At 32.1% G+C, this 22,884-nt stretch overlaps 2 protein-coding genes across 2 annotated transcripts; both read right to left on the reverse strand.

The window, feature by feature from the left end:
- Positions 1–357: 357 nt before the first annotated feature.
- Positions 358–1,298, reverse strand: LOC134269024 (toll-like receptor 4). The gene is made up of 2 exons (XM_062751247.1): positions 1,154–1,298; positions 358–979 (listed from the first exon to the last, which is right to left on the reverse strand). The coding sequence occupies exons 1-2, from the start codon at positions 1,296–1,298 to the stop codon at positions 384–386; spliced, it is 741 nt and encodes a 246-aa protein (XP_062607231.1). The 3' UTR covers positions 358–383.
- Positions 1,299–4,390: 3,092 nt separating this feature from the next.
- On the reverse strand, positions 4,391–15,492 carry LOC134269025 (acetylcholine receptor subunit alpha-like). Its single transcript, XM_062751248.1, has 3 exons — positions 14,394–15,492; positions 6,615–6,730; positions 4,391–4,492 (listed from the first exon to the last, which is right to left on the reverse strand). The coding sequence occupies exons 1-3, from the start codon at positions 15,490–15,492 to the stop codon at positions 4,391–4,393; spliced, it is 1,317 nt and encodes a 438-aa protein (XP_062607232.1).
- Between the last annotated feature and the right edge of the window lie 7,392 nt (positions 15,493–22,884).

The raw sequence follows: 22,884 nt of genomic DNA on the forward strand, positions 1-22,884 counted from the left end.
TTTCAGAAAATTTAAAAACGCATTGAGTCGGGCCGATTTTAGTCAGTCTGTCGGGAGAGGGCAACAAAACAATTTTCTAAAGATGGTCTCAAATATCAAATTGTCGTAAAATGTGCATGCACATTGATGAAAACGCCCTTGAACAATATTTTGTCAAAGAAAAAAGAAAGGATGTGTGATAAACTATTCTTGATTATAGGAGGAAACTAGGATTTGGTAAAAGTAATATATTTAACATAACAAAGGTCAATAATTACATGGGTGTAACATTATAAAAAACCCAATACCTTCAGTACATTTTTTCCAGAACTTTATTTTTTATAGTCAAAGAAAAATTCATAGTAAAAGATGTTGTTTTAAAATGTTTGTAATGTCTATTTCCTTTAGAGATCTGAGATATCCTGAGAAATTTTCTGTATTAGTTTTTCCCAGAATTCTTCATAATCCCGTTCGTTTTCTGGGTATTCCAGGTAGCAATCCTGTTTCAGCAAATCCGCTAGTTTACTTGGGTAAGTCCCATTATACACATCGGGCATTAAAATAACAATAACAAAACGAATGCTCCCTCTGTCTTTGACGCCTTCAACTTTTGCCATGTTCAGTTCATAATCGCGCCACTTGGATGTCAGATACCGCTTTGAAACAACACAAACTGCTTTTGAGCTATCTTGTAAGCCTTCCATAATAGAGATGGACTTGGACTCTCCAGGAAGAAAAATTTTGTCACGAATAAGTAGCCTTAAACCCCGGACATTTTCAAGTTGTTGATGCATTTCCGATAACACAAAACTTCTATCACTTCCACAGTATGAAATATATGCGTCATATTCGTAATGTACGGTTGATTGAATGTTTCCATTAAAATTTCCACGATTACGAAATCTCTTTTTGGTTTTGTATATGATATATCGCAAATTCCACCTGTTTTTATAAACGCCAACTCCGCATGATATGCAAATAATGAGTGTTAAAGCAATTGCTGTTGACAAATATATTGAAAGGTAAGACTTACATAGTCTAGTGAGTTTTTCGAGAGAATCATCTAATTTGGAAAATTGAAAACCGAAATCGTTTTCGGAACATTTGTAATTTTCAAGATTCTTAAACGTATATTTATATTTGGCAATCCACTTTAAAAACTTAAGAGACTGACACGAACATGTGAACACATTTCCCGAAAGATCAATCGTAAGTGAGCCTTGTTTGTTGTCTAAAAGTTGTTGAAGTGAGTTCATTGCTGCCTGAGACAAAGAGCTTATCCTGTTGTTTGCCAAGTCTAGGAACTTCAAATTCCTCATATGATTTACGTTTAAGTGAAAATCGGAAAGTTTATTGTTTCGAATAATCAAGGATATCATTTGAACTGTGTGTTTAAAAAATTCTCTTGGTAGATATTCAATTTGATTATTTGAAATATTGAGGATATTCAGTTTTTGTTGACTTTGGAAAATATTTCCCTTTAAATCATCAGCAAAGGACAGACCCAAGATATTGTTCGATAAATTCAGAGTGAGGAGGGAATGCAAATTGATGAAAAAATAACATGTTACTTTATAACAATGATTACTAGAAATGTCTAGATATGTTATATTATCTACACCTAACACAGACCCTTCCCAATCGAAGAAGCTATTATCATGCAGATGAACTTTCCTCAAATTTTCTCCGTGAATACCAAACATTCGTAATTTACCATAAATGTGAGTTGAGTACATAAAAATTTCATTCAGTTTCGGAGGTAAAAAAATTGTTACGAATGTTTTGGATATGTTAAAGTGGCCATTTATACTTTCAATTGAATTATTATAAATGTTGTATAGAAAATGATCATATTGGATATTTCTGGTACACTCATTTTCCAAAACAGTGTCTGCATTTTCTTCACAAGGATCTGCCCAAACAGTTGGGTAAGTTAACCCTTCGTATTGTCTAGATATATCCACTACTTCTAGCCCTGAAAGCTGGCTCAGTTCAAATAAGTATTTTCCTGGAGTAAATCTATTCATTTCCAATTTCATCGCTTTCAGTGACCTTGGAAGACTTCTCAGCACACCTACCTGGAATTGTTCGAGTCTATTAAATGCTCCAGAAAGTTCTACGAGAGATGTATTGTAGAGATTCTGCAAATGGCAATGTCTGAGTATTGTTCCTACTCCCGTGCTGCAGGTTATGGAATCAAATATGAAAGTTTTGATGTTTGTTGTGTCGAACGAATCCGTGACATTTGGTAAAACGCTAAATCCCATCTCGCGGTTACTTGATATATTAAGAAATGACAGATTTGGGTGTTTGCTGAACACTCCTTTCTCGATGTAACGGATATGGCAATGACTTATGTCTACATGTTTCAACGCAGGAAGGTTTTCGAAGAAGCTTTTCGTCACATACCTTATGGAGCAAAAACTGCCAGTCCTTCCAGATATATCAAGATATTGCAATTCCTCTAACTTCTGAGAGAATGTCATGTTTGGAAGGCCATTTATTTTTAAAACTCGCAAAGAAACTAGCTCAGGAATAATCGTTCCTGGAAATTTCCAATGATCAGTTGAAGCTGGACTGTTCTTAATATCCAATTCCTGCAACGATGTCATGTTTCTGAAAACCCCTTCATAAAAATTATGCTTTGTATAACTAATTCCATTGTTGTAGTCTAATTTAAGAATCTTCAGTTCTTTAAATCTATAAAATGGATATCCCTGAAGAGTTTTTATGCAATTGTTTGTCAGGTTCAGAACAATAATGTTTGGTGGAATTCTTTCCGAGTCGTTCGAATTGAATGAACATATTTTATTTTTGCTCAAGTCGATCCAGTTCACTTTCACATAGAAATCGGGAATTTGCTGCAAGGAAATATCGGCACAGTAAGCTTTGTAATATTGCCCTTGCTGTTTACAAACGCATCCCTCTTCTGACGAACAGTTTTGGCTTTGGCTATAAGTTTCTTTCAAAGAAATGGAACACAAAATCAAAATGCTGGTAATTATATTAAAATTTAAGACAAATCTTGAAGACATTTCCTTTTAATTTTCTTTGCACCTCGGTGATCAGAAACAAATAGCGCACATTTTAAAACTCAAATATAAAAGACTGCTAACTCAAATTATATTTTATAGCATCATAAATTACTAATCAAGTGGGAAATAAGAGGGAAAAGAAATAATAAAATTAGGGATATTTTGAAATCATAACTTCCTGTACCAGTTTGCAGGAAATACTGTCTACATGGTAAACCAATTGAATTAAAGATAATTTTAAAACGTAAAAACGGTTAAAGGTATAAATCATGCTATAAAATAAAGCTAAACACGACTCCTAAATAGCCATAGGCATTTTTGTTATTACTTTCCACAATTTCAGTATCAGAGTCACAGACACTTGTCACGTATACGGGGCACCCCCTTCTCATTTTTACCACAGGTATCTAACTCCATCTCAGGCAACCCCGCTTCAAACTCGTATTTTGTTAATATATCAATCATTAACCTACTTTAATATAACATCGTTCGCTTAAAAAGACTTTTTTTTGTCAGTAAAATCGTTTTAAACATCTCTGGTACATTAACTATTAAGTATGTTTTCTTATAAATGTATCATCCTTGAATTAAATAGGATTACAATGGTTATAAAATTAATAACAGAGGATGTAGTGAATTGCAATTTTATTTAGGGAACTTATCATTGACCACACCTTCCCATGCAGAGACATCTTGTTTTAACATTATACTTCTACAGAGGTGTTAGACGTTGTGCATTGTGACACAAATCCATAGCAAATTAAAAGACAATAGTGATATACACAATAACTAATCTTTAAAATGATGATTTAACTATGCTGAATAGCTACATGTCTATAAGAATTGATAAAAAATGATGTGAGCTATTCCTTATCCGATTATTTTTTTCATGGGGAAAGCCGTCCGATTTTTTTCATCCCGTTATCTATGTGTGTTATCTTTATCTTGTATTAACTCTAAATGTAATTGATGACCGTCAAACTGAAACTAGATTTAAATGCATTGCGGAAATCAGGCGGAAAAGTCGACGTCATATTTAACGTCATAACGAAATCATTTTCTGAAACACTATTTCATGTTTGAGAATTCATGATTTGCTGACAAGGTTATAGCATCAACCATAGAATCTACTCAACGATGATTCTATCTTAGGTCGTCAAATTGCAATATAAGCGTCACTTCCAATATCAAACACATCTTTTGTCTGGTGCGGCACCAAAAACGTATGGCCGTCTCTTACATTCTTAAATGAACATTTTTCAGTTAGTAAAGTATCTTGATCATAAAATTAACTAATAACAATGAAACAATCACATTTCGCGTCGGACAAACTAAATCGGTATCAAACCTGAGCGATTAGTGTTTATTAGTCCGAATTAAATGCCATTTTCCAGGCTTCTAGCAATGACATGACGAAAACTGGTCGCCATCTCCAACAGTAGGCGGCATTCTAAGGTTGATTTTCGATACTTGCGAACCTAATTAAATGTCAAACTCAACTTATGAACAGTACAATACTTTAAGTACTCACCAAAATCCTTTTAAGGTTAATTAAATAATTATACAATTCGATGTTAATATTATATAGATTTTTCTCATTTGTGCATTTAAAAACCCTTGAAGTCTTCTATTGAAATGTTAAGTGGTGTTTCCTTTTCATCGACATCGGTGAGTACAAAAAGCATTGTGTTATCGAAAACTCATGAGCTTGGTATTAACATCGGTTCGCACATATCGATAATTTACTCTTGTGGAGAAAGGCGAAAATTCCAGTTTTCGTAATCCTGCGCCGGTTCTGACGTTTTCTTGGCATATAAAATATCAAACTCCAGAAGAGGCTTAAAAAACATCAGATATTTCGGACTTTGTGGTTATTCATATTTCTCGGCACAAATATTCAAGTTCTGGTGGATTAACATTTTTTTTCAAGCGAAATCCGTTATGACTTATCGCATTAAGAGGGAATAAAATAACTAGAGAAGAAACTGTTGAACATTAAAAAAGTGTATAATAAGCATGGAATGCAAATAATTTTCTTATTATTTCATTATTACGCTAACTATGTTTGTAAATTCAGGGTGAATAATGTTAGTCGATGCATAAAATATGGAGCGTGTTTGACAAATGTGAAGAAATTACAGTAACTTTATTTTTGACCTGTCATATTTTGGATAGAATATTATTGCTCATTTTTAATTTTTTCTTATTTTTAAAGGATAGAAAAATATAGTTTATAAATGACGATAAATCTGTAAATATTCCCATGGAAAATATTATAAAAACTGATAAAATTGGATATAAAGGCGCTTAAACTTGTGAATTACCTTGATGTTATTAAACTGGGAATCCGAACGACAATTTTTTATTTCTTAATCCTTAATCGTAAACTTTGTTAAATCAAGGATTTTTTGAGAAAGTACTCATATAATGTGACTCAAAATCGCAGAAAAAATAGGGGGTCAGTGTGTATTTTACTGATCTACTTTACAGTTAAGTTGACTTTTTTGCACTTAAATTTAAACTCTTTGGTAAATCACTTTAATCTTAATTATATTTTATCAGATATAACTATGGCAATAAATACCTTTTTATTTTACGTAAAATAGTTTGAATGATATTTATCATTGAACAAAACTTGCAATTTAATGCGCATAAATTATTGTGTGACTTTTCGCACCAAAAAAGTAATATATTTAGGGTATTATATTTTCCTAAATCAAGCTTTTTACAACTTTAGTGCTGATCATCACAAGTATCGAGTACATACTCAAAAAAAAAAAAAAAAGAAAGAAAGAAAGAATAGAGAGAAAGTTGGGGTCAGTGATGTTAATTTTGAAATATTGGTCAAAATATGTCATTTTCGGGTGAAGAAAAAAGTGTAAATTTTATCTTGAATTATTTGACATATCTTCATTCTTTGGCAAAGTTTGTTGAAGGAAAGGTGTAAAACTTTTTCTAAAAATATAAATTAAGACCTATATTAATTATTCTTAGCAATATCATAACGGAAAATATTCTCCGTGTAAAAGTAAGTGAGGCCAAAGTTCCAGGATATTCAATATAATTAATGTGCAGATTTGCAGAATAATCTGCTTAATATCCTTCCACCATAAGAAATAGTCCGTCATAAATATTGCTTCGATGTATCTTTTTGAGTAGTTTTTTCGTTAAATGTTTAAACATTAACATTGATGAATTAAAATATGTTATAAAAATTGTAATTAAATGAATAGTTTTGAAGTAAAAGGCTCTGCGTGAACTTTTCTAAAAAGTTGACGAGTGATATATTTTAAATGCATAAATAAGAAACTGTCTGTGTTTCGCTTGGTTGTTGTTTAAAGCAGACTCTTTACAACTTCGTAAGCGGGCGAGAAAAGTAGCAGTACAAGAGATTTGTATACATTTAATATGGTTAGAAAAAGCGAGAACATTTTATTACAAATTTGGATGTTAGTAAATAAACTAAGCGAAATGAATTTAAAAGATAAATTTCATTCGTCAGAGATAGTACAACATCAATGATATTATTGTTGAAGAAATTAATGCAAATACATTAAAGAAAATCATGCACATGTCGACATTCTTTTTACACGACGTTACCTGGGAATATCCACCAGATTCTCTGCCTACATCCTCATTATTTGGATCAAATTCAATGTTTTTTTCATTCTCGTCACTATTCTCATTCTCAATGTGCTGTTTCTCTGAGTTAGAGGCTTGTGCATGATTAATATATGTAATTCGTTTCACAATAGAATTCAACAAAACAGAAGTGATCGTACTTATTACACAAAGGAGCAAATGGCATCCAACGAATATTGTGAGGTATGGTACATCAGTGGAATTTCGTGGCATTGTTTGCTCGAATAAGGTTAAGAAGACGGTAAATGTCAGAAAAAGCGTCAGACTGTAGGTTAATCTCTCCCCGGAATTAACTGCTACAAAGAATGTAAGCGAATTCAAAACAGCATAAGTATAGGAATAAAAATAGTTAATACGATATAAAGGTATCCTCTTTTGAAATGAAACACATAGACTACTGTTGTCATATGAAATTCAAGGTTGTACTGTACTACATATGTAAATTTAGTAAAAATCCATTCACCATTTTTAGTGATTAGTTTCTGGACTTTGGAACAAGTTTTTTGACCCAGTCAGTTACTTGCCAAGCACTAACGATAAATTTACATTGCTGCTCATCAAATGGAAATCTCGAAACTTTGATGTCACATAAAAGTATGAATTTCCCGCCAGGATATCATGTCATGTGACCATTAGAACTCACTGTAACGTATGGATGTGGTTCCAATCCGTGGATACCATTTTCTGTATACCACATTGATATATCCGGAGTCCACACTTTTTGATATGGGATTGTAATCATTTCTAATCCGAGATTTTGAGTGCGATTCCAAGTGAGAAATTCGTCATACCACTGAACATCACACCAGCCGAAAAATGATATATATTGCATACGTTCTTCGACCTCCTGAACCGCCTCAATGGTAAAATAAAAATTGACATGTACCACATCACTTTGATTTTTCCTTGGTTTTATCATAGAGCTATAGTTTTCAAAAAGGTGATCCACAAAATTTTCAGAATCGGCATAACTTACAAAGATCCAAATCAAAAGCAAAGCAGTGAGATTCATTTTGATTGTCATAGTTGTACCTAACGTCTCCATAATGAAAATATTTAGAAAATATTACACGACTTCTTGAATCTGTTTGTACAGTTGTTTGCAATCAAAGCCAACTGTTTGAATCCCTAAAGAATTTTGAGCGTCAAGATATTTTGTTTAGAAATATTCCTATTAACAATTAGGATTTCCATTAATAAAATGTCAATAAACGGAGATATACTCAACATGATGAATTCAATGAGCATCATTCAATGTTACCTCAATTAAAAGGAACAAAGCAATCCATTACGAATTCTCTTTTGCATTGAATGTGAGTAATGGATATACGCCGAATACTGTTCTATATGTAAAATTATCAGACTGTTTGAGGCCCGTTAGGGCCGAAAACTGTCTGATAATTTTACATATAGAATAGTATGAGGCATATATCTTACTTAAAACATTGCCATTTAAATGTCCAAAAATTACCTGTAGGAGTTCGATAATAACACAATGGGAGTTTAGGCATCAATTGTATTTTACCCGTCTATTAAGTGGACAAAAGAAAAGAGACAGATAAAGAGTGGGTGAACTGTTGTTTCATTTCATTCATTCAATGGCAGTCGTTTAGATAAGCAGGACAGGGGTCCGTTGGGGAAGGATTTCCTTTTTATTTTGGAACATTTTTATTTATTTTGTGCATAAATTTTTTTGGCTGAAATTACCACCGTCACCATGGAAAGTAACATGCTAATTTTCATCCTGGAGTTTTAGTTTAAAGAATGGAAATTCTCAGCTTTTACAAGTGCAGCCATTTGGAAACAATCCTTATAAAAAAAATAAATTTGCTGATTTTTTCTCATAAATGGATTTAAATTCGATTATACAAAGTGCTGTATCAAAAACACTTAAAAGATGGGAATTATCAATTTTGAAGATGGTTTAAACTCGATTTTTTCATGGATTTTCTAGTTTGTAGCAACTTAATTTCCTTGCGATTGCTTTCCCTAATTTTTTTCCTTTTTTTGGAGAGGGGGGGGGGGGTGGTCGGGGATTGGTGGAAATAATTAACTTATTCCACTCTTCTTTTTGTTTTTAAATACCGTCCGATTTTGTTATCATTGCCGTCTGATAATATATTATCAGACCGGTAATTATCATTATCGGACGGATACAGGTAAATTTTTAGACTGCAAGAACAAAGGCATGACGTCACAGCAATGTTTTAAGTAAACTTAACTGGTCAATTTACGCTTGTATGGAACAAAAAATACGTTATTGCAAAATATTTACGTTGTTTATATGTCATTTCTGAAATAACGTGTTGATTTCCTTTTACAGTAGAGTGTGTTAAGTGATTTTATTTCAAAAGTTCAATTAAAACAAAATCAGAGAAATATAAATGAAAACTCATAAATAATAATTATTCTTTAATTTTCAGCAATGAAGGCAATCAATATATACATTAGAAATTCTGTATCATTAATCTATACATTTTGCATTGATTTTTGTCTATTTTGTCAATGGAAGTTAGAATTGTAGAAAGGATTTACTATTATACTAACGGAGTTTTATGAAGAGACTTACTTTTACATTTGACGGCTGACTTTTACATTTTAGTGATAGGAGTTTGTCTCTGTTTAAACTGTAAAAGTCAGTCGTCGATTGTAAAAGTAAGTCTCTTCATAAAACTCCAGTAGTCGATCACTGAGTACACTACTATGTAGACAAGAGAAAAAATCTGGATTAAAAAACTTGGGACCTCCTTTCTCTATGGACGTAGTGTAACAATGTAAATGTAATGGGACTTTTTAATCAGGGACGTAAGTGTAGTTATGTGTTTCGGTCTTCCGATAAAGCTTTTATACACGATGTCTCTTTTGATTCATGACTACTTTGTTTAACAACAGTTAGGTCCTAATCACACCCTTACCAAACTTTACTTTGTCCGGATCCCTTTTAAATAGACTACTTGAAAACAGGATCTGTTATAGATACTGCAAACCATGGGCTTTTAAACTGCTACGTTTTACAAAAGAAAAAGCAGCTAAAACAATCCGTTTTTTCCTTAAACTACAATATGCCAGCAAAGGAATAATTACATGTATTATATAATTGAACAATAATTGTTCACATTGTTTATGTGACGGAAGAATGCTAGAATAATTTTATTTCATGGTTATTTAATAAATTGCTAGGTTTAATTTGAAGGCTTGTGGAATGCTCCTTTATAGTATGGTAATTATTTACTTTATCAATAAAAAAAAACTTGAATCTTGTGTAATGAAAAGGTTATATATAAAGGTTTATAGTGATAATACATAAAAACTTTGAGTATATAATTTTACATAATTTTAAATAATTTTACAGCATCAATGCATTAAATAGGCCCAGCTTTTTTTTTGAAAAACCTGTATTTAATTATGCAAGGGATAAAATTATATCCTGTATTCCTTTTTAATTACGTTAATTAGAAAACAATTAGACTACTTTTGTGTAAATTTACAGGCCCTGAAGACATTAAATAATTGTAATGATCTATTTTTCTTAAACATTTGTAAGAAGTCCTTGCTTTTGTTAACAATTTAAACACCTGTCTGCTAAAATTAATCAAAGCAACTACAAGGAGTCCACAAAGTCAGAATACACAAAGAGCACAGATATCATGTTACTCAGAACCTTTTTCACACATGGTTAAACAAAGCAGTCCCAGATACTGCTGGAAGTGTTTCGTCTGCTTTATAAAGTAGTATAACAGAGCCAAGAGCAATTCAACAACCGTTTTAGAGCAGTCCCACAGCGGTCCCAAAGCAGTCCCACGGACTGCTTGGTTGTCAGGTGGGGTCTGGGTGATACTGTAAAACACGTTGTGTGTTTAACAAATGTGAAAAAACTCACATATCTGATTTAAAATATTTTCTATTTGTCCTGTCATATTTTGGAAAGAATTCGAACATAATTGCTTATATTTACTTTATTCATAATTTTAAGGATACAAAAATATAACTTGTATAAATGACTGTCCCGTAGGCAAATATGATTAAAACTGGCTAAAACGGATACATGTATATACAGCTCTGTACAATTTTAATCTTAATGGTTTTTCGCGCAAATTAACGTCACATTGATATAATGCGAAATTCTGTAACGAAGCAACAAAATATATTTTATAAGTGATTTATAATTTAATTCCACTAACTTTTAACATAGTTCACACATATTATTGGTAGGATTTTGACGCATTCTTGGCTGATAAATAATGGCAGATCCCAGTGGGTATTTTTTTTCATGCGTTCTTTTCTAATGCAACACCTTTATATCCATTCTTTTTAAAGCAGCCCTTTACGTTGTCTAAACATAGAAACACTAGACACTAGACACAGTGCAGTTTCATGTAACCTCTGTATTTTCTGTATATAAAAAAGGACTTTAATGTGCAAGATGATAACAATATATCTCATTTGTCTTACAGCTTTCCATATTAAAAAACTGGCATTTTCAGGGTTACTTTCGGAACTCTAGTATATGTATCATGAAAGATACTTCTAACCCTATAATTTCAGTTTAAGTTTTAGTTTAAGACCGTAAATGTAAAAAGAATCTTTTCAAATAGTAATAATTTCCTTTTTTAAAAGATAAACAGTATTTTATTATCCTATCCGTTTATATGATTTCCTTATGCAGCATTGTCATTTTTCGGCTCTACATGTAGACAAAAACAAGACGAGTATCGAAAATGTGCAAAGTACTTTTTAAAATACTCATCTTTTAGAAGTCAATTTAAAAATTTCAACTTAACTGTATGAAAGAAAGCTCGAATAATTTAATTTGTAAATTGCTATGGTAGAATCATACAGATGTAACATCATTCCATTTGTTGATAGAGTATACAGTTAAATTATATCATTAAGGGAGTTAGCATGATTCCAGTTCTCCAAGGCTTGGAGTATTTCTCGAGGCGGAGCTGAGGGAAATAGGTCTGGTTGAGAGGAACTGGAATCTTTACAACTCCCTCAATGATGTACTTTTTAATTGTTTTATTATACCTATAAAGAAATAACGAATGGCGGGGAATTACCTTCTGGGGCGGGATTAGCTCACTTGATTCAGTAAGAATGATACCGATGCAAAAGAAAAATCTGGAAGATTACGAATAACTGGTAATTAGCTTCCACAGCTGGCATTGGCTCATTGGACTAACACACGGGGATTAGTCCACTCACTGTGGTTTGTAGGGAATTATTGACATTTTACTACATAATTATTCTTATAAAAGAAAAATCAATAGAGGTGTAATAATCACCTTTATTAACATCTACTGAATTTTTTCCTATATTAAAGTAAGACAGTAAAATGCGAATAATTGCCTAGAAATCTCAGTGAATGGACTTATTCCCCGTGCGTTAGTTAAACAAGCTAATCCCTGCTTTGGAAGCTTATTCCCCGGTTATCTGTAATCCTCTAGATTTTACTTTTGTATCGGTCTAATATGTTAATGGACTAAGTCCCCGTGCGTTAGTCTTGAAAATAATTCCCCGCCATTCGTTATTCTCTATCTGTATCGGTATAATAAAACAGTTAACAAGTATATCATTGAGGGAGTTCGCAAAATTCCAGTTCCCCGCGACCAGAACTAATTCCTTCGACGCTCTGCGCCTCAGGAAATAGTCCTGGTCTTGGGGAACTGGAATCTTGCCAATTTCCTCAATGATATTCTTTAACTGTATATTAAAACATAGACTTTTAAAAGAGTTCCTTAAGTTATTAATTATTGATAATATGTACCCTTCACAAGATATTAAATACATATTGAGGTTATACCTCGTACTGAAGTTCAAAAATGCTCCGTTTTCTTGCAGAGTGATTTAAATTCAAGACACGTAGTTTAGATTGACCCATTCAAATGTTATAGGGCAGAACAGGTTTTATAAATGAAATTGGCAGTAAACAGAAATTTGCTAAAGTTTGTTTCTTTTGAAAACGTCCAGTGTAAAATGTAATAACAATATACTTTATCTTTGCTTTTTGGATAATTTACGCTGAAAATTGGAGCTCACAGTTGTTTCCAAATTAGCTCGATAAGCTTGTAAAAATGTGTAATATCATCTACATTGACAAATCTTTGTTTGCCTTATAAGGCTATTGTAATTTATGCGCACAGCGGATCTTGCGAGCCATTAACCAATCGTTGAATGAATAGCAACGTTTACACCAAATACATATTTACATTTTACTTCGAACACGTTGTTTAGGTCATCATTGATCAATATTAATGGAGAAATAAATAAAAAGAAAATGTTCTGATGGAAAGAAAAAAAGATCAGAAATATGAAAGATATCACGGGCCATTTTGATTTGTTGTGCTTCAGGGGTATGGAAAACGAGCAGCATTTAGATATATCTAAGTGGACAAAACATATTTTTACATAAGAATACTCGTGATGAAGTGTTGTTGGCCACAAAATCCACCTGAAAATTGTATTTACCGATAGTACAATGTGTTCAAAGGAATTCATACAGGCGCAAATCGCTTGCAGTATGGCATTGAGCAACAAGAAATCCAAGAATATAGAACAAATGAATTATTTGAAGCTGTGAGTATGGAAATAATAGAATAAGCATTGCTTTTTAATTGCGAAATGGACAGGGAAAATATTCTTTTTGCCTTTCCGCTCGTCAGAAGAGTTTTTTTTTTCAGCGTAAAATTCCTGTAACTCATAATGCAATTCTCATTCAGTTGATTTGTCAGTTAAAGCATTAGTGCCTCATTTCCTAATCTTACGCAAAAAATATATTCTCGATTCCCATATATATATTTGTCCTTGAAAAAATTTTAATTCATGACTGAAGAAAATCATATCATAGAGAGATTCTTTTAAAAAAATTTGAAGGAATTCAAGATAACTTGAAGTACATTTGTACAGAGTGGTGAAAATTGAAACGCAACATATATATTTTTTTTAAATTACAATGTATCCGCGTGCTTGTCACTTCCTAGCCATAGTTTCATAAATAATTAGTCTTATCTCGCTGTATTCTTGCTAACTCTGGCCAGATCTAAAGCTACTGCCAGACCTACTTAAAACTCCTCGGATTTTATAATTTGCAGAACACCGCAAAAGAAGAGGTTCAGAATACATTAGTAGGGGTGAATTGCGCCGAGCTGTACACTGGTTAACTGGTAATCACCTTGATATTGTTAAATTGAAAATCTGAATGACAATTTCTTTAAAACATGTTCTCTTGTTTGTTTCTTAAATTCATCATTATGAAACTATCTGTTTTTGTTTGTTTATTTGTTAAGGAACATCCCTCTTCAGAACTTTTCACTGATACTCGGCACTAAGGCCCCTTGAGCAGCAAGGTATCTTTTTCTTGTCAGCATTTACGGCAGCACATGACCTGGTTTTATACAGTCTCATCTGAAGGACCTGTCCCCAAGTACAACAGTGGGATTCGGACCCGAAACGAAAGGATCAACTCCTTATTTTGTTACTTTAGAGCAGACTCTCTAAACCACTTTGTAAGGTATTTGATTATATTAGATATGTTTCGAAAAAACACCTACATTTTATCATCAATTTAAATTAAAAAAGATAAACAAAGCAACGTATGAATTATGGATTTTTAATGACATTAGAAGAAGATGACTAATTACATTAATCATATATAATAGAAAATGAATAAAGTTACCGTTGAAGAAATTAACGCGATTATATTAAACAAAATCACGCACATGTCAACTTTCCTTTTACATGACGTTATCTGGGAACCACAAGATGCTCTGCTTCTATGTGTATCATTTGCTTCAAATTCGAGGGATTTATCATTCTCATCAATCTTTTCATTCCCAATGTGTTGCTCCCTTGTTTGTTTCTCGGATTTTCGGGATTGGTCATAATTAACGCTTGGTTTAATGATAGGTTTCAACAAAACAGAAATGATCGTACTTAAAACACAAAGGACCAAATGAAATCCAACGAATATTGTGAGATATGGTACATCCGTAGAATTTCGTGGCATCGTTTGCTCAAATAAGGTTAAGAAGACAGTAAACGTCAGAAAAAGCGTCAGACTATAGGTTATTCTTTCCCCGGAATCAACTGGTACAAAGAAAGTTAGCGAATTCAAAACAGCCAGAATGACTATGGGAACAAAAATTGTCAGAACGATATATAGGTATCTTCTTTTAAAATGAAGGACGTAACCCACAGTTGTCAAATGAAATTCGGGGAAGTACTCTATAGTGTAGGTAAATTTAATAAATATCCATTCACCATTTTCAGTGATAAGTTTTGAATCATCACTTGTTCTTGATTTTGGGACAAGTTTTTGGACCCAGTCATTTACTTGCCAAGCGCTAACAATTATTTTACACCGCTGCTCATCAAATGGGAATCTCGAAACTTTGATGTCACATGAAAGTATCATTTTCCCGCCAGGATACCAAGTCACGTGACCATCAGAATTCACTGTAACGTATGGGTGTGGTTCCAACCCATGAATTCCTTTTTCAGTATACCACATTGATATATCTGGAGTCCAAAGTTTTTGATAAGGTACTGCAATTGTTTCTAATCCGGAATTCTGAGTGCGATTCCAAGTTAGAAATTCGTCATACCACTGAACATTGAACCAACCGAAAAATGATATATACTGCATACGTTCATCAACTTCCTGAACCGCATTGATGGTAAAATAGAAATTGACATGTACCACGTCACTTTGGTTTTTTAGTGGTTTTATCATAGAGCTATAGTTTTCAAAAAGGTGATCCACAAAATTCTCAGAAACGGCAAAACTTACTAATATCCACATGAAAAGCAAGGCGCGGAGATTCATTTTGATTGCCATTCTTTTCCCTAATGCCTCAATAATGGTGTTATTTACGAAACATTGAAGGATAGCTTGAATCTGTTTGCAGTATTTTGATCGACAAAACGATCTTTTCAAATTCCAAAGTAATTATAAGCATCAACATAAATTTTTGGAAATATACCTGCGATCGAGCGATTGGGATTTCCATTTCGAAATGTCAATACACGGATACATATTTGACTTGATGCATTCTTTGGACACCGCTGTATTAATTACTTAAACAAAGAAAACCTTTACGAATTATTTATTTTGCCGTGACTGTAAGTAACGTTCAACTAGTCGAATGACGCTTGTGTTGAGTAAAATGTTATTATTGCGAAATAGTTGCATTGTTTAATAGCCCTTTGGGAAATAGCGTGATAATTTCATTTTACAGAAGAGTCGGTTAATTACGTGATATTATTTCAAAAGTTCAAATGAAAAAGAAAATCTGCGAAATGTAATTGAAAACTCATTAATAATTACAATCCTTTAATTTTCTATGTTAGCTGACAATCATAAAAGAAGACAATCAATAGAAAAGTGTTATATCATTAACCTTTTCCTCTTGCAAAAATTAATCATAAAAGAATATTTCTTTGGTTTAATGATCTTGTAAAAATTGAGAAATTTTTGAATTTTTAAAACAATATGAAGATTGTTCAATTTAACGAGGCCGAGTCTAATTCGAGTGCGCATCAATTTGCGCAGCTTTATAATTTCATGCAGTCATTTTTGTGACAGTTCACCTTTGAAAATTATTTTAATACAAAATTAACATTATTTGTAACTCCTGCTGATCTGAAAATGTGATTTTACGACAATAATTGGAAAAAGAACGTTGAAATGGCTCTAACGACGTCACCATTTTCGGATTTTGTAAGCAATGCATGACGCTGAGTGAAGAATGACGCATGACTCGTTTGTATGTTCAAGACGTCCATGGATATTATACTAAAAACTGATGACATAACTTCCCAAGAAACATATTAAATATTGCTATTTTTGCCGAATGAAATTGTAAGCTCCGAAAATTCATCTGCAAAGATATGAATTTGTACCGTAATATGTAAATTTTAGTGGTAATTGGCTTCGAAAAAATAAACTTAGTAATTACATGTACTACCTAGACCAATCGAGATGGTGAACTTTTTTGAAATTTCACAGTTTGGTGACTTTTTACATTAACTTTCATTTACTTGAATGAAAAAGAAATCCCTAGGGCAGAAGTACAAAAAATATGGAAAAAATGTCATAATTTGGCGATTTTCAAACAAATTCCCATAGGGCCCAATAGTAAAGTTTGACAACATTTGAGATGGCCCCCTAAGAAATTGGGGTGGTAAACATTCGATTTTTTAATCCTAAAATAATAAATATAACAGTAAAAATTAATTATTAAAAAATTATCTAAATCCCTAGGGCAGAAATAATTAGACTCGGCCTCGTTAAATAGGTCTTTTATTCAGCTTAATTCCACAATTCAACATTCGTAGATAAATGTAAAAAAAGAACCCTGACTTATGAGAGTATATGCCACTTTTGGATCTTGAAATTAAATATCAATATTGATTCAGATTGAACAAAAAATATCCTTTGTGAGAATAATAATTCTAAGTATATTACATTTATTTTTGATCCGTTCTCTGTTTATCCAGTTAAAGAGCTCTTCTACAAAAGTTTTTAACTTTAATATCAATACAATTTAAATATTTTTTGTCCATATTCTACATATCTGTTTTCAATTAAGATATTTCGTGATTGCAGTCAGGCTCATGTAATTACTAGGAGCATTTTTTTCGTTACATAAACAATGAACTTGATCATTTTATTAATCATTTTTGAAAAAAAATATGATAAAAAGTAAAATATTTGTTTTCAGAAAGAAACTAATTTGCAATGTTCATATAAAATACATGTTGTATTTTCATAATAATCAATTTCACAGGTTTTTAATTTAATTTTAAAATTAATGAAATGAATTAACTTCTATTTAACTTTTTATTATGCATCATTCTCCTCCAACAATAGAAATATTGATTTTATCAGGTGAAGTATTTGTATGTTACAAAATTGGGTGTCTTAATAAAAATGGGTTCAAACTCTTATAATATGTTGATCATGACGTATCATGCTCATCTACGTGTGTCCTCTTCAACATTACAATCGGCAAATACATCGTAAACACTAAATCGTTCCTACCATACTTTGAAGGACTTAGCAAAAGGCAAAAAACGTTGTAAGTTTTGATGTAGTTTAAAAATAGCAAATCCTGTCATTTTGACATTTTTAAAGACTGTTAAGAAAAAATAAAACAAACGTTTTTATTTCAGAAATCAAAAATTTTCTCAAAGATTTATATTTAAAAGGGTACTCTGAATAATGTTTGCCAGATAAGATGGAATAATTTTATAAGACTTTCACAAAGATTTCCACAAATGTTAAAAAGGGGTGCAAAGATAATAAAGAATTACGTTGTAGAAGACACAAAATCACATATTTATGCACTGCAGAAAACCGACGATTTCTAAAGATTTGAGATATTTATTTTTTATTAATTCTTATTCAAAATCAATCAAAAATATTCATCAATCCATGCACATTTTTTTGTTCGTGATATTTTGTGTCCTAAACTTATATGGTCATAGATATAATTTGCTGTATGGATTAAACTACACTTACTTTTTGTGTTTCAATTGCCTTCATGGGTATCATATGTAAAATATGTTATCAGTTTTTGTTGATTATTAGATTCAGTTCAGGGGTCCTGGTCTAGACTACGATTAATGATTTTAACGTTGATTTATCATTAAAAATCACCTAGGATAATTACGGAATTGATCAATCCAACTCATTTTGTATAAAGTATGACCAACCGTGATAGTTGGGGCTGCTACAGACAATTAAACATTGAAAGAGGAATGCAGAGGAGAGCTTCGTTAAAAAAAATACTCTTCTGAAGAATATCAAAGATATAATAATGGTATTGGAGATCTCAGGGTTTTTTTTCAGCAGGACTATCTTTTGAATAAAGTTTATTTACCCTCTTCTGGCTCAGGATAAAAGGAAGAAAAAATATAAACATGAACACTGAATTTAAAAATATTTTAAAACAAAATTAAAAAATACAGGTGGATGATAAATATAACGAACAGTATTCAATATCAAAGTCCATAAAAACAATACAAAATAGGAGCAAAGCAAAAAGAGACCTAAAAAACATCACGGTTGTGATCAGGTGGATAAAAGGTCTCATGACAGTAAATATACATGCCATATATTTGTCACAAAATCGTAATTGTCTTCTCTTGGCAGAGGGCGTGACCCTTTTTAATTAAAAACATTAATCCTTTACCAAATGATACTTTGTGGCACAATTGGTTAAAATTTTCCTAAAGTTCTTGAAAAGAAGATGAAAATATGAAGTTGACATGAAAAAAAAGACAACGGCGACAGACAGCAGACAAATGTCGATCAGAGAAGGGCTCACTTGAGCCTTATGCTGAGGTAAAAAGTTATTTGCAATATTAACGAATGGTCTTTGTCGAATAAGAAATAAACAGACAAACAGAAAGACAGAGAGATAAACGAACAGGCAGGCCAAAAACTATATACACCCGAATCTTATTTCTTTTTTTTTAAATTAAAGCAATCAAACCTCAAACTTAAATAAAAACAAATATGTTTCTTGTATTTAATAAGCAAAGACAAAAACATTTTTCTCAAAAGAACGATCGATAAAACATTGACACGAAATTATTACAATTTGATATTAATGTCGAACAGGAATGAATCATATTCCAAATGATAAGATTCAGATTAAAATAAATTACATAAGGAGACGTCTTCATAAGGTTTTGAAATTTAACATATATTAAAAATCATAACAGCCTCATATTTCTAAAAAAATCAGAATCTCATTTCTAAATTTTACAAATTACACATATATTTGAATCTTTTGTTTTTTTTTTTAAATCGATTTACTCGATACACAACATTTCGATGTAGCATAACTACCATCCCTCCAAATAAGATCTAAAATTATAAATCAGTTACAAAAGTCTTTCATTTCACTAAAAAAGTATATCTTTGTAATACTCCAATACCCTAAATTAAGAATCCTTATCTTAAATGCATTTTTGATCAAGGGAGGCAAACGAGTTTCATTAAATTGTGTAAATACTTTTTTATGTATAAGGGGTGATCATGAACTATCTCTATATTTACCAAACCATAATTCAGATCAGATTAAAATGCATACATATAGTCACAAATGTTTTTTAACTAGCATATGTGAAATACTGTTTTGCTCCTTGTTTATGACGTCCCAATGTGAAAATGACGTCAATATTAATAAATTGTCATATTCGAGCAAGAAACTGTTGTATTATTAAAAGTACATCTTTGAAATTCCTTTGCAGTGGCATATATTAATTTAATTTTTTGTACATGTTAACAAAATCGCGAAGAACTTGCTAGAACTTAATCTTTCATTGGATAAATTTTAGTGAAGGTAGGGAGGTTTAATATGCTTGACAAAGTCAATGTAATGTACCTAAGTTTTTGTTTTTTTTGTTTTTCATCATCCCAAGTTACTTCCAAAATTTAGACAAATAATCAGGATTAATGACATGGTGATCCTCCACTTGGTGAAGAGGACAGTTCATTTCACAGCCTGTCCTCAGCCTGCTCTCTTCTATAAAATTATCATCAATCTTTATTGGAATGAGCTGATTCTGTTCTTCAGTGCAAGTAAATCCAGTTTTGTAGGCAAGATGTTTGTTAAAAGTTTTAGTTATATCTTTCAAAATTTCGGCAATTTTTTCCTGATTGCAAGAGAAGTATTACTTTCCAACTATCCGTTTTGTGCTGAATGAAGAAGTTGTAGTTGGATTGAAGTGTAAGTAACAGCAAGTACGGCATAGTGTTTTTTTGAAATCAAATATCGCAGCATTTTTGCACAAACGTTTCGTTTCTTGACTTCTAGGGACTTCCAATCTTTTATCTGCATACAGGCAACAACAAGACGGTAAAATAAAAAGAAGGGCAAAAAGTCAAATAAAAACACTAATACATACGATTTGGTTTTTGATTTTCTAATAAACTCTCTTTGAACTTCATCAAAATCCTTTATGTTCATGCATGGAATATTTTGTTTTAGAAAATGTTCATACGTAGAGCATGCTCTGGCGTATCGAATCAACTGAGTTACATGCACATAAACTCCGTATGCAGGTGATGAGGGTTTATTGCTGCATAGGTAAGGAAAGTTGACGATAGAAAAGTTAAAGTCATCACGTTTATCATAGAGCTTGGTTATTAGATTACCATTTACATCTTTTTCAAGTAAAATATCCAAGTATGAAACAGATGTGTTAGACTCTGTGGTATCTTTTATCTCAAGCTCACTAGGATATATCGCATCGACATAAGAATGGAAATTACCATTGTAAATTGACAGTACGTTGTCGATATATCTAAATGTCGAGTTGAAGGCCAAGGACAGCTGTCAATGATAACAAAAAGCCTGGACTTCAATTTCTCGTTGGGAATGGTTGTGTATAAAGTTGAAAAGTCGTAAGTTTTTAAGTTGTTGGTTATAGTGAATTTTTTTGATTTTATATTGTCCAAATATTCCCTGGAATTTTTAATTATCCACATCTGATTTACACCACTTCTTGAATATATTATTGCACAACACTCTTGAAGTTTCTCCTTCACTACTGCTAATATCTTAGTGACGAATAAAGAAAGAGGCTTGACTGAACATTTCCTGGAGCCCGCTATGTATCTTTGTTTGTAGGGATTCTTCTGAAGTTTTAAAATCAAATATATACGAGTATATATATGGTAGTTTAAATTTATTTTGGTTCTTTGGAATATTAAACATATTCTAAAGCTGATATATTATTTCAAAGAATCTTTTCGTTAGAAAGGGAACTATGAGTGTAAGTTGGATAACCACATATAGAATTAAATCCAAGTTCTTCTTAAATACAATATATATAGTAATGAACCTTACAAACGAAGACAATGTTGTTACCTGCTTTGTCAGCAGGGACCAGTGCGAACTGATCATGTTATCTATCTAATTCTTGTTTCACTTCTGGGTTATTGAATTAAGGATAGATAGTTTTCACATTGCCTTTCAGTCTTTTAATACGTAGTTTAACATTTTAACATGGATCTGATACATTTAATCCAATCTGACAAAGTGTCAACGACTTCTTTTTCATATTTGGCGTATCGTCTGGCGTAATTTTCAACAGAATCCATAATATATTTGAATTTCCGACACCAGATGAAAGATCGTGGTTCCCTAAATGTGAGACCTTAAAAACATATATTTAAAAACATTTATTTAAGTAATTACAAAGCCAATGTATTTTTTTTCACTTTAATTAAATGTATGTGTATAAACTCTTTCTTACGTTTGAAATCAAAGGCAGCTCTTCTTGTGTTTCGTTCTTCAGATATAATACAAAATGAATAATATAACAGTTGAAGAAATTAATGCAGTTATATTAAACAAAATCATGCACTTGTCAATCTTTTTACGATACGTTATCTGAGGATATCCACGGCGATTTCTTCCTCCCTCTACATCAACTGCATCAAAGTGGAGGGCTTCATCATTGTCATCACTCCTGTCAATCTTAATTTGCTGCTTCTTTGTTTGTTTCTCGGAACTTGGGGTCTGATCAGGATTACTTATTGGCTTCATGGTAGGTTTCAACAAAACAGAAATGATCATACTTATTACACAAAGGAGCAAGTGGAATCCCACGTATATTGCAAGGAATGGAACATCAGTGGAATTCCGTGGCATTGTTTGCTCGAACAAGGTTAAGAAGACAGTAAACGTCAGAAAAAGCGTCAGACTGTAGGTTAGTCTCTCCCCGGAATCAACTGGTACAAAAAAGGTGAGGGAATTCAAAATAGCCAGTATTATTATAGGAACAAAAATTGTCAGAACGATATATAGGTATCTTCTTTTGAAATGAAGTACGTATTCTACTGTTGTCAAATGAAATTCGGAGTTGTAATCTATTGTAAAGTTAAATTTTATAAATATCCATTCACCGTTTTGATTGATAAGTTTTGAATCGTCGTTTGTTCTTGACTTTGGTACAAGTTTTTGGACCCAGTCGGTTACCTGCCAAGCACTGATAATCATATTACATTGCTGCTCATCAAATGGGAATTTCGAAACTTTGATGTCACATGAAAGAGTAACTTTCCCGCCAGGATACCAGGTCACTTGACCATCAGAACTTAATGTAACGTATGGATGTGGTTCTATTCCATGAATTCCTTTTTCAGTATACCACATTGATATGTCTGGGGTCCACAATTTTTGATAGGGAACTGAAATCATTTCTAATCCGG

Source organism: Saccostrea cucullata, unplaced genomic scaffold, assembly GCF_032062105.1.
Source record: "Saccostrea cucullata isolate Sc308-1 unplaced genomic scaffold, CSIRO_AGI_Scuc_v1 ctg2293, whole genome shotgun sequence".
Lineage (NCBI taxonomy): Eukaryota > Metazoa > Mollusca > Bivalvia > Ostreida > Ostreidae > Saccostrea > Saccostrea cuccullata.